The following is a 12841-nucleotide window of genomic DNA, read 5'->3' on the forward strand; positions in this document are numbered from 1 at the left end:
GGATGCAACCTAGAAATCCTCGTATTTGCTTCTTTGTCTGAGGTGTGGGCATTTCTTGAATTGCCTTGATCTTGATAGGGTTGACTTCAATGCCTCTTTCACTTATCAAGAAGCCTAACAACTTTTCCGATGTTGCCCCGAATATACACTTTTGAGGGTTCAACTTCAACTAATACTTCTTGATTCTTTCAAAGAAATGCCTTAGTGTGGGAATATACCCCTGCCGATCTTTTGACTATACTATCATGTCATCCACATAGACTTCCACATCTTTGTTCATCATGTCATGCAATATGGTTGTAGCTACTCTCTGATAAGTTAGCCCTACATTCTTCAGTCCAAAAGGCATCACTTTGTAACAATAGGTTCCCTATAGAGTGGTGAAGGTTCTATTCTCACGATCTTCTGGGTGCATGTTTATTTGGTTGTATCCCGAGAATCCATCCATAAATGATAACAAAGCATGGCCAGCCATATTATCCACCAATACATCAATGTGAGGTAATGGGAAGTCTTCTTTGGGGCTTACCTTGTTAAGATCTTGGAAGTCCATGCACATTCATACCTTGCCATCTTTCTTTAGTACTATTACAATGTTGGCCAACCATTGGGGGTACTTCACCACTTGTAGAAACCCTGCATTCCACTACTTCATAACCGCTCTCTGATCTTCTCATTCCATTCTGGCTACATTCTTTGGAGCTTTTATTTTACCGGCTTTGCCCTAGGGTAAGTTGGCAATTGATGTTGCACGATGTTGGGGTTAATACTAGGCATATCCGCATAAGACCAAGCAAAGACCTCGGTGAATTCCTTCAGAAGACTAATCATCTGTTCCGCTTCTTCGTCATCAAAAGTAGTGCCAATTTTTACCTCTCGAAGGTATTGGCTTGTCCCTAGATTAATAACTCGAGTATGCTCATGAATGGGTTGGGCTTCTTTGGTTTGCATTGTTTTATTGATTCTTGATATTTATTAAGATCATCATCAGAAAAAGGAGGCAAGTCATACTCGGAATCAGAAATTTCATTAATGAAAGGAGTAATAGATTCGATATACAAGGACTCTAGACTCTCCTCAAGAGGGGAGACCGACACGAAATTATAAACAACAGACTCAATAATAGACTCAACTATTGACTTGATGACTAACTCAATGACATACTTGACACGACTTGATGCTTTTATCAATGATATGCAGGTTGGTTGACTTGGTAGCATGAGTAAACTTGAAGTCTTCTCCAATGCTAGTCCAATTCAAGAGTGGTTTGTTGGCTCGATGGATGAGGAGACGTGGCAAAGGGCCTTCTTCTCCTTCCTTATGAGAAAGTTGCTGCTATTTCTTCAATGGTGCAATGGTTCTTCTGGATAAGTGCTTGCTTCTTTACAAATACAAGCTGATCAAGCTCGTGCCCTTGGGAGCTGAACTTTCTGAGGGATGAGGATTGGTGAAGGCTACTTAATCTTCTTTCTATAAAGTCTAACTTTTCAAGCCTATTGATTGAGCGATCTTGGTGCCTCGGTCACATCTCTGACCACCATTACGGGTCTTCCCGTTGCAATTGATTTGGGCACAGTGCATGCAGACCATCATTCTTTGTGCTCTTCTTTGCTTTGCATATATGCTCCTTCATCTGAAAGGCCTGGGCTTGAGCTCATGTAGTTCCTGAGATCTTGGTTTTTATAGAAAAGAATAGATGTGGTTCTTCAGATTGGTGGAAAATTATAAACTCCGAATGAGTCTTATCTCCTTTTCCCATTCTCTCTTCAGGAGTACCCGGGGGCTTGGGGCCTCCTTTGACCGGATAGTTGTTATGGGGTTGTCAGAGGAGAACCCATCTTCAATCAGTGCTACATCCACTATTCTAGTGATGTAACTGTCCTAGTCTCTTTCCGTTGGAACCTCCTCTTGAGGTGTGTTTGACTGAATCAAAGACACAGGGTCATCCTCTTGAATTTCCCTCAGCACATTTACTGACTCTGCTGATGAAGTTATTTCTAGAGATTCTGGTAACGTAAGTATATCCTTCCAGTTGTACCCGCTAATTCATCATTCTTTTGGATTTAATGGATTGTCTACCGACCCTTGGGAATGGGAATGATATAAGAGTGATGAAGGATATGAGGTGGGGTGATATGAAGGGGATGTGATGTAGGTAGGATATAGGGTATTCTGATGAAGATAGTGGATGATAGGATGATGATGGGGTTCCTGCTCTCTGATGGTATGGCGAGAGGGAAGACAATGGCAAAGGTGGATGGTATGAGATGGTGGATTCCTCTTCTGGGGTCGGTGATGAAGGAGGGAAGGCAGGCATCTGATCCTTATCTTCTGACTCTTCTCCTGATGGCTCTTCTTTCCCTAGGGTTTTTATCAAGTGATCTCTTCAAGCCCATGGCTTGATGAGTTGAGTGGGGTCACTTTTCGTTGATTCTCCTTTCAATACATTGACTGTTGCATGATCAGGGAGTGGGTTGGTAATGACATTGGGAGACTGTTTGGCCTCGACTTCAATGGTCCCGTTGTCTACCAAATCTTGAATTGTATGCTATAAAGTTATGCATCTTTCAGTAGTATGCCCCTTCTGAGCATAGTAAGCACAATACTCACAATCTTTGTACCAAGCTAGGGGAGGATTACCGATCACCCTTAAAGCCGTAATTCCCAAAAGACCTTGCTTCTTCAATTTTTTATATATTGTGGCCAAAGGCAATCCCAATTCTGTGAATTGTCTTCTTGGGTGAGGAACTTTCTGGGAAGGATCATTTGATCGTATCACAAATGGCTGTGAAGGTGAAGTGGTCGCCGATGATATTGACTATTGGATTGCACCTATCACATTGGTTTCAAAATTCTTTCCTAGCCCTCCCTTGGCATTCTTCCCCATGTCTTGATATTGTGCATCCCTTAGGATCTTTTTCTCAACATGTGTCCAGTGGCTATTAGGGAATCAAAAGTCTGCAAATTTTGATAGTAGAGAACATCATAATAAGGCTTTGACAAGTTCTCAATCAACATTTCTACTTGCTCTGTTTCAAAAGGTCGATTGGCCATCTTGTTGGCCTTATTCCTGAACCTTGTTAAGAAAGTGGTAACCCCTTCCCTAGGTTGTTGTCTCAGGGTTTTGAGCTCTTGACGTTCTTTATCTACTTTAGTGTTGTGGGGATACTATTTAGTGAAGACTTTCACTACTGCCGCCCAATTCTGTGTCCGTGTGGATTCTAACTACATGAGCCACCTTAGCTCCAGTTCTGATAATGTTGACATGAATACCTACCTCATCTGATTATCAGCAATTTGCCATATCTTTATGATACTGAGGAATACCTCCAAATGAGCCTTAGGATCCCTTGACCCATCAAATATATCGGTTTGACACTTGAACTTTTCAGGGATTCTTGCCCTGGAAAAGAAACTCATCGCATCAAAATCTACTATTTGACTTTCTTGACTTTTCCTTGCTCAGAACATATCCTCAAGCTTCTCCAATTGTTCTCTCATTTTCCTTTCCCTCTTTGTCTTTGGAGGTTCCTTTTGAACATGTGCCACAAATTCCTCTACTTCATCATTAATTACAGCCAGAGGGGGATCCCCGGAAGAAGTCCCTTGATGATTTGTAGGCCTAGTTGGTTCTGGCTCTACTAGAGGAAGAGTTGTGTCAGCCCCAAGATTGGTCCTAAGTAGGCTCCGTAACAAGTGCAACACTTAAGCTAATCCATTCTTGACTTCAGCAACTTCAACTTGCAATGTCTCTACTGGTTGGACCCATGCTTGTTTCGGTGTTTCCATGTGAACTGGGTTGTAATCATTTCATGGTAGAATATCTTGGAGAGACGACGGGGGTGACACTAGACTTAGATGTGTCAACCGATTTTCCTGATGTGTCCAAATAGACCGCGGAGAATACTTAAGGTGTGGAATTGTGCCTGAACCAAAAGTGGCTTATTTTAGGATTCTTGAATCCCCAACCCCTTATTCACACATTTACTAGATTAACAACCAACGATCTATCCAAAGTTAGTCTGCTTAATGATAGGGGGTGGATGGGGTTTGATGCCGCTAGTCCACTCGATATCATAAGCGGGAGATTCATGCAAATGGCTTGTCCAGAATATTCCCATAAGACATTCCATATAATAAAGTCATGCTTTCCTTACTATTTTTCCCACTAGGTGTCCTTCCTGAGGGTGCTGGCATAATTACGAACATCCTCGCCGTTTGATGATGCATTCGATCTCAGAATGTCATAAAGTGTATGGACCTCCCTGAGGGTGCCGGCACAATTACAACATCCTTACCGTTTGAAGATACTTTCTATTCTTATACAGGAAGCGGGTATCATTTGCTCTCAGAGTACTCTCCATGACATGCGCTGACCTCCCCGAGGGTGCAGGCATGACAGGGAGTCTCTCGCCAAATGATTTCACTTCTAGCGAGATGTATGATGCGGTTAGCGAAGACAATTACAAACATGGGGTTAGCCAAACACGTTTTTAAACAACTGTGGTGAAAAATGTTCTTGCATTTAAAGGTAGCATCTAATATTGGAAGCTTGACATTTATCCCCAGTGGAGTCGCCACTGTGAGGGTAGCGGCCAGAGATGGACTTGCATCCCGTCCAACTCTCCTCTCTTTCTCTCTCATGTAAGGGGAGGGGTTCGTGTCGTGTGTGCTTTGCTTGCGGGCCCTGCACCATCGTCGCTCGAAGATAAGTGGAGGCCTATTTCGTAAGAGTGTAAAATTCGTCATTTGAGACGGGGGTTTGATGATGGTCCAATACGGGGATTGGGGTCATACAAATGGGGGTTGGAGTCGCCACCTAGGATTATGGGCCTAGGACCCGGGGGTGGGCCCAATTCCTGAGAAAAGGACCTTAAATTTGGTCTGGTCTAGAGATTTAGGGTAAGTACCAGGTTATAGAATTGGAAAGGTGTAAGGCACCCAATCTTCCCGATTCAACCGGTCTTCCTACTAGATGCGAACGAACATTTTCCACAATTATTACTATTCCACATACATGGCTAAGTTATCACACATATATACATTAATTGAATTCAAACTACTATATACACTAAAACAAGGTCTATATATGTCTTTGAAATTTTTATTTTCAATCTTAATCCTCAAATCATGGTTCGGTTGAGATTGAGAGTTAAGGTAGAGCATCGCGCTCTGATACCAAGTTGTCACACCTCACTTCCAGTAGACCCAACTTACCGTGTACAAATACTGGTGGTGTGAGTAAGATGCTCACCCGTCTTACGAACCTACCAGGATCTCTGATAGTAGTACCTTAACGATTCATAATCTCACAACATGAACCAACTAATGGCAGCAGAATCAGAGTATAATAGCAGAATCATAAGTAAAATGGAGAACATCTAGTGATAATGTAAATATCCATGACCAAGTTTATCCATTTACAATTAATCATGACTTATACATACATAAGCCCAAAAGAATACCAATAGTATCATTCAGTATCAAAATCACCAAAAGTGCACCATGCTCCTCAGGGTGCGACGTAAGCACAATGGTCACAAACACAGTCCTAGTTGTGCTCCTTCGCTTCTGGTGTCAACCAATCACTCACACCATACTCCTGCCCGGAGGGTAACAGGTCACACGCCATAGGTACAACAGTACCTGCATTATCATCTAAAATGGGTATACATGGGGTGAGCTTTCTAACTCGGTCAATGAGGGATGAGGTTCATGCACAACTAAGCAAAAGCAGTCGCCTAAATAATTCATGATGCATGATTACAGGAATTAAACACAGCCCATGATGGTCGTGATGCAATTCATTTATTTTATTATCCACCTAACAATACAACTAAGTCTGGTAAATGCTACTATGGCACATTAGGCGGTATCCCTAGTCTCGGAACCACCACCGACTATACAGCGATACAAACCCTAGCCATGATTAGGAGCTTGCTGGTCCCAGTATGCGTCCATTGGTCACCCAGCAAACCCCTGATAAGCCCCTCCTTGCAGTGACAGCACCGGGATCACCATCAGCCATACCATACTAGTTCTCGCCTCCGACAACAATCACATCGTTCTGTAGGTGTGACGTTCCGAAAAGGTTCATCGAATATACCACCATTGGGTTATCCAACACCTTTTTCTTTTATAAGTGATGTGAGTGTAATTAAGAAAAATCAAAATATACAAAGTAAGGCAGTCTTAATTTCCTTCTATGGACAGACCAAAAGAAAGGAAAAAAAGACTCCTTGATACCAAGCAAGACAGGCCCTACAATACAAAATGGAACTCAAAAGGAACATTATATTCTATAATAAATCTTAAATTCAGAATCTTCTTTAACTAAACTATTCAGCTCATCTGGGAAATCCTGAGCCTGAATAATAGTCTCCCTCTGACTAGTTGCATAAGAGGCCCTAAAATCAGCTGGTTCATTTATCTCCCTCCAAACATGCTTGAATTCCTTTCTTTGAAGAGATTTTCAGATATTTAGTATCTCACTCTTATGACTCTGGTTTGCCATGGACCTTCAACTACTCCATTTAACATATCAATGGCCAGTTTTGAATCTGATCTAATTGAGACCTCCATGATATTCCTTCCTTGGTTATCCAACACCTTACCCCATATTGGCAATGGGACGTAGCATGGGGAATGATGCCTAACCACAGATATCCTACATGCCTTGCATAATGATACAATTATATGGATTACATGATACCTGGATCACCATTAGGCACAAAGTGTAATCCATCTCTAAGTATAGTCCCGGGGTACACAATATCAAGATTACCATCGGCTACAAAGTGTAACCTGTGACTGTATACCTAATCTAGCATATATAAACAGTTGAGTATGGACTACGCAACATTGGGATTCGCATCAACCACGAAGCATATCCAATTCCAAATGTAATCTCGGAGTGCATGATACCGCCGGGATCACCATCGGCCCAACAAGTGTAATCTGAGACTATAACTAATCTAATGCATATCATCATTGCATGAATGCAACAAACACATGGCGATCATGGTACCAGAGCCACCTCGGCCACACTGGATCCTGCCACACATATCAATATACATCTCATATCATAATTATCATTTCTAATATAATTGAACTGACATTATTATCAAAATCATGATCGTCAACCTAAACATGTCAATAATAAAATGATAATTTAAATATACAATTGCATGTGAACAGTTGTTAAAATTGTAAACATTTCACAAAAGAAAAGCAACTATCACTCACCTTGATTATGCTTGTGTGGATTGGGGTTCAAGTATGACCACCAGTTGTTCAATTCGCTACCAGCCTCGGGGTATGTGCGAGTCTCTATCCTAGGCACAAGCGTAGTCGAGTGTTATTATGTGTCGGAAACATTGGAAGGGTCCCACAAGGGTTACCCTTAAAAGGCACAGACAAGGTACCACATTGACAGTACAATCACCGTAAACAGTCACTTTTCATCGGAAACATCAGAGGTGTTTCTGGTGAGAGTAACAGAAAGCTCCTAAGCCTGAAACATGTCAGCGGAAATAGACCCAATGTTTTTGCTGGGGTGTTTCCGCTGGTAGTACAGAAGTTGCCCATTAGATTTGGGGCTTTCTGGCTCCAGCCCGATTGTCGGGATTTACTCCTTAGAGTTGGTGGGGCATGTTCCTAGCATCATTTTAAGCTATTAAAATCCCAATTCCACTAGGCCATTTGGTAGATACGTCGATCGAACGATCGAAATCTTAAATGGTCATTTGGTCTAACTTGTTGCCGGAGCTCACCAGACTTGGTTTGAGCTCGAGGTGAAATACATAATCCCCGAGTTCTAGAAGGTATGTGGGCCAAGATTCCATCTATTCCTAGCTTGCCCTAGCTCAAAATGGAGAGAGTGGTATGAGAGGTAGCACTTACCTCCGACAAGGATTCTGACAAGGATGCATGTAGCCGAGAGCAAGTCTGAGCCCCAAACCCTTTCTCCTTCTTCTTTCCCCTCCTTTCTCTTCCTTTCTCCTCTCCTTTCCCTCTTCCACATTTTGGGAAATTAAGAAAATGGGAAATGAAACTAACTTCACACTTATATAGTAAGTCTCTCACTAGGGTTTGTTTGGTTGGACCCTATCTGATCAAAGGAGGTTATTATGCGATTTGGGGCATGTGGACCCAACTCCTTTGGTCCGTAGGGTGCACATGTCATAAAGAAGAGGGAGTATTTAGAATCATTTGGGGTTGTTCACGATGTGGGTGGGGGAACCCACGGGCATCGGAACCCAACCAGCAGCCTAAATGGCCAGCGACAAACAAGTCAGTAGAAACATGCCTAGGTTGTTTCCGGTGGTCATGGTAGCAATGTGTCTTGATTGCCTGTTGCCCTCCAATCGGGTCTTGCATGGTTAGTTGCCCTAGATTGTGTACATGGTCTTCTGACAGTTTTGGTGTGTCGAGATTTGTGAGTGGGTTGTCCTGTCACTTACTGTCCACGATCGGGAAGCTTGAATCCCCACCAGTTGGATAGACAGGAGATACACTGGCAGGTGGGGTCATCCTTCCCTCTTTGACAATGGGTTGCCACGAGCCAATACTCGGTGGTACTTCCCACTTCTGGTCCGAGACCTATCATGACAATTCAAATTAGGTGTAACAACTTACCCTAACTCCTTTAGTGGTTTGTAGCCCTTCCATGTAATGAGCCGGGCACATACACAAGTTACTAGTGGTTGTCATTTGGTTGCATTACCAATGTCCAAAGGTTGAAATTAGCTTAGGGTTTTAGGCACGGGTGTAACAGTATGGCTTCTCCCCACTGAGTCTGCAAGTGGTAGGTCACTGGGCATACCATCTTGGAGACTATGTATTCTTCTCTTCATTGATGGTTCAAGACCTATTTGAGCCCTCTATACTAAAGTTGGGTGCAAAGGCTTCAATTTCATATGCCATCTGAAAAGGTGTTTTCCCAATTGAGGTTGACCGATGATTCAATATGCCGAAGATACGTTGAGTAGTTCATCGGCCCATTTTCTTGATCTAGCCACGTCGAACCCTTATGGTTCGATTGGATACCTCGACCTGACTGTTCAACTAAGGTAAGATTAGTTTCAGGAGGATCAAAGGTGACCATGAGATTTTTTTTTTTTTTTTTTTTTTAAATATTTGAATAGATGTTTTGTGAATTTTAATCTACTGAAACAATGATGTGATCAAGTGGTGGTGGTGCATCAATTAGCTACCAACTGAATGATCTATAATCAACAACTTCCCAACCCCCCCTCGGAGTTGTTCAGTGAATTTCCTTTCCTATAAAAAAAAAAAATTTAGGCTTTGTTGAGAGGGAGATCCACTTAATCATTGACATTATAATATGGTTTTCAATTCAAATGTGTTTTCCTATGTGGGAAAATATAAAGCTCTTGAAAACAGTTGTCTATTGCTAAATCCTAAGGATAGAATCCCATTTTCATATAGGGTATTGAGTTAGGTTGAACAATTAAAGAGTAGAGATCGTAAGTAAAAAAGTTTTTTTTTTTTAAAGGGTTTAAATGTCTTCAAAAAATAAAAATAAATATATAATAGGCCAAGTAGGCAAAAAATGGATCTTGAAGAATAAGAATATAAATATCATACCAAACACAATTCCCATTCTCAAATAAAAAATGCATTCTAACTTAAACGTATTCCAAACGACATTCTCATTCTAAGTTGAAAATGCATTCTCCATTTTGGGAGTATATTCCAAGAATGCAAACCAAATACAGCCTGTGTATTGTATGCCTTAGGCTCAGAAGAGCCTGTTCCCAAATAATATTTACCAACGATCAGGCATTAGAGATGAGAGATTGTGTGAGGGCTAGCATTTCGTTGTCACTTTAAAGGAGCGTTTCATCCCCAAAAGCATCACACCCTATGGCAATCAATAAATTTAATCAACATTTGGACGGTTAGGGAAAAAATTCAATACACTAGAGGTGAAGTTACCTAAGAGAACGCAGAAAAATTACAAGGGGTAAAAAAAAAATCCTTATCACAACTATATTCATTATGGATGACACAAATTCATCACTACATTGTTGATATATTTTGCAGCTTTTCTGTCCTTTGGCATCCTGGAAACAACATGATACAAAATATAAATGAAGGTAGCAAACCCACAGTAGCACAGTAAAAAGGAACTGCATTAAATTATTAATGAAAATAACACCAATCGAAGATTATATAAATTACTAAGCTTCAGAAGATATTTTTTCTGGTCCTGTGCTCTCTGAGTACGCACTCCCAGGAACCTTGATAAGCAGTTCATCGTCTGTAACCTCCTGCATGTCCGAATGCCCGTGGCCCTAAAGATTGGAGTAAACCAAGAAACCTTCTTCAGTGAGAACAATGAACAAGAACCAAGCATCGGACCTGGGAACAAATTCATATTACCAAAGAGAAAAAGGGGGGAGGGGGAGGGAGAGGAAGGTTAATGCTTTCTAACACAAGACGGTCCAGCACTCACAAATCAACCTAGCCACTAGAATATCCTGATTTCAGCATTCAGTATCCTATCTAACAGCCTGATTTTGGCACTTGTCAGAAACAAAGGTTGTTACACTTTGCACCTTGCTGAACTTGAGGTCCTGGGATTCTTAGCACATAGTTTCAAAGTACAAAATTCATAGCATCCCTGAAGCTTTTTTTTTTTTTCCCCCCCCAGTGAAGCCTTTGAGGGCAGAAAGTGCCTGAGGCACAATATAGAATAGTGCAGTTTACAATCACTGCCAATACAAATGTAACCAATTGGACTCTCTAGACCATGATACCATGCACGGTTAACAGCCAGAAAAAGATAACACCTCAGAGAACATTATATTAACTAGTACAAAAACTCGATATCTTTTGACCAAGTAGAACCAACCATTACACTTGGGTGCCAAGTCAGCAACATACCTCTAAGTCGGAGCTCATCTGCTCAGTATTGCTTCCATTTTTTATACTTTTCATGATTTCTTTGAGTTGCTCCTTAGCCTTAGCCCTTGCCAAGCGTCGTTCCATGCATTGAGATGCAGTAACCTCAGAATGACAGGCAACACACAGTGTTCTCATATTCTCCAGTCTGCATTCCCCTATTGGGGGGTGGGTAGGGGGTGGGGGGCATATACAGATGGATTAGATCACCACAACCCATTAACTTTATTCAGTTATTCTTTTCCCTAGAGTGGTGGGTTCAAGTCTTTAAATCAATGGGCCAACATACTGTCTTTCACCACAAGACCGTATGTTGGAGAGCAGCTTAACCACCTGTTACTTGCAGAGCACACCAAAATAAGGGGAAGTTCAGGGACATGGAAATCGGTCCCCGTTTCGGCCAGGCACAGGTGGTCCATATAGAGTTTCAAAGAAGCAAAATTTAAGCAATACTTCAAAAACATCTGATCAATAGTAAGAAAGTCCATTGTGTCTCCAGCAATGTAGTAGTTATATTCAAGTGTCACACCTCCTCCTCGACAGATGGGTACTATGTGGTCCGCATGCCATGCATTACCCTCAATTGGTTCATGAACAAGCTTCTCGAATCTGCAGTTATTCAGACAAGTAAACAATCACAATGCTGAACAAATATAAATTTTCCATCGTCACCAGCATACCCACCTCCCCAAGGCTCACAAAAGGAGTACCCTTGCACTTTTTATATCATAATATAAAACTCAAAAACAAGGTTGGCATTCAATAGGATAAGTCCTAAGCAAGGGTATGACGCTGAAATGGATGAGAGTACTATCATGTTCAACAGATATACACAATCATCCAAGTAGTCGGCATGCCATTGCTGGATCACAGCACTGAATGGCCAATCGCCAAGAAAGAAACAGCTTCTGCAGGGGTTTCAGTAATACAATTTTAATATACCAGTACAGGTTTCTCATGTCAGGGTTATAAATACACACCACAGATGCTTTTTTCCTTTTGTTGATTGCACTCAAATTGGCAACCAAATCACAGAGGATCCATTCAAGTCGTACGACTCCATCTGGATGGAAACTCTTTCCCTAATAACAAACATGCCAACTCTATGATGAATAACTAAGTGGGCAGCGAGTCTGAAAAGGAACTCCTAATTAGGTCTTCGGGTGTGCCTACACCTCACATTGTTAGAAGTCATAAGGAAGGAAGTGTTAGCCAACCCCATTAAGTTGGGATAAGGCCATGGTTTTTAAGGCGGTAAGGCGACGGAGGCGTTTGAGGGTTTTTTGGAGCGCCTTAGCGATAAGGTGGGCATAAAGCGTCGTCTTATTGACTAAAGCGTTCCTGTGTAATTTTTTTATAAAACCAATCTATTTTGCTCAAATCCTAGTTGAATCCTATTACTCATATGCTAAATAAATATTATAGGTTCATATTCATACCAATGTAAGATATTCATCAAGAAAACAAATCAATAAAGTGAATAAACTAAGTTCATCTTCATCAATCATCAATCATCAATATTCAATCATCAATCATCAATCATCATAACATATTAACATATAATATAAATACTTAATTATGAAACAAATACAATTATACACATTTACACATTAGACAAAAGAAAGACAATAGATGATTGAACAGTTCTAAACTAGGGCTGAGAACTAGCAAACGGAATTAAAAAAAGACAATAGATGATTTACAGTTGTTAACAACCCTGCAGCAGCTATTGAAGACCTTAGTCTGGACAGCAGCTCGAGTACCACAGATGGTAGAACAGAAAAAGAAGGAAAAAATAAATAAATAAATAAATAAACTAACAGTAGTTGCAGAACAGCAGAAGAGAAAAACAAGAAGAAGAAAAAAAAAGAAAACACTCACCAACTCACTGTATTTGCAGAATAGAAGGGGA

The 12841-nt window shown here is 41.1% G+C and overlaps 1 protein-coding gene across 3 annotated transcripts in view; it reads right to left on the minus strand.

The window, feature by feature from the left end:
• Positions 1 to 9748: 9748 nt before the first annotated feature.
• LOC122078292 (DNA annealing helicase and endonuclease ZRANB3) overlaps positions 9749 to 12841 on the minus strand; it is a 107751-nt gene continuing 104658 nt past the window's right edge. Inside the window, exons 21-24 of one of the 3 annotated variants that reach the window (XM_042644222.1) lie at positions 11459 to 11538; positions 10912 to 11087; positions 10207 to 10319; positions 9749 to 10088 (exon numbers count right to left, since the gene is read on the minus strand). In XM_042644222.1, the coding sequence (XP_042500156.1) occupies position 10088; positions 10207 to 10319; positions 10912 to 11087; positions 11459 to 11538 (370 nt within the window). In that variant the 3' untranslated portion in view covers positions 9749 to 10087. Of the gene's footprint in view, positions 10387 to 10911; positions 11088 to 11458; positions 11539 to 12841 lie in introns of all 3 variants that reach the window. The other 2 variants (XM_042644224.1, XM_042644223.1) reach the window with 2 other exon arrangements.

Source organism: Macadamia integrifolia, chromosome 5 (genome assembly GCF_013358625.1).
Source record: "Macadamia integrifolia cultivar HAES 741 chromosome 5, SCU_Mint_v3, whole genome shotgun sequence".
NCBI lineage: Eukaryota > Viridiplantae > Streptophyta > Magnoliopsida > Proteales > Proteaceae > Macadamia > Macadamia integrifolia.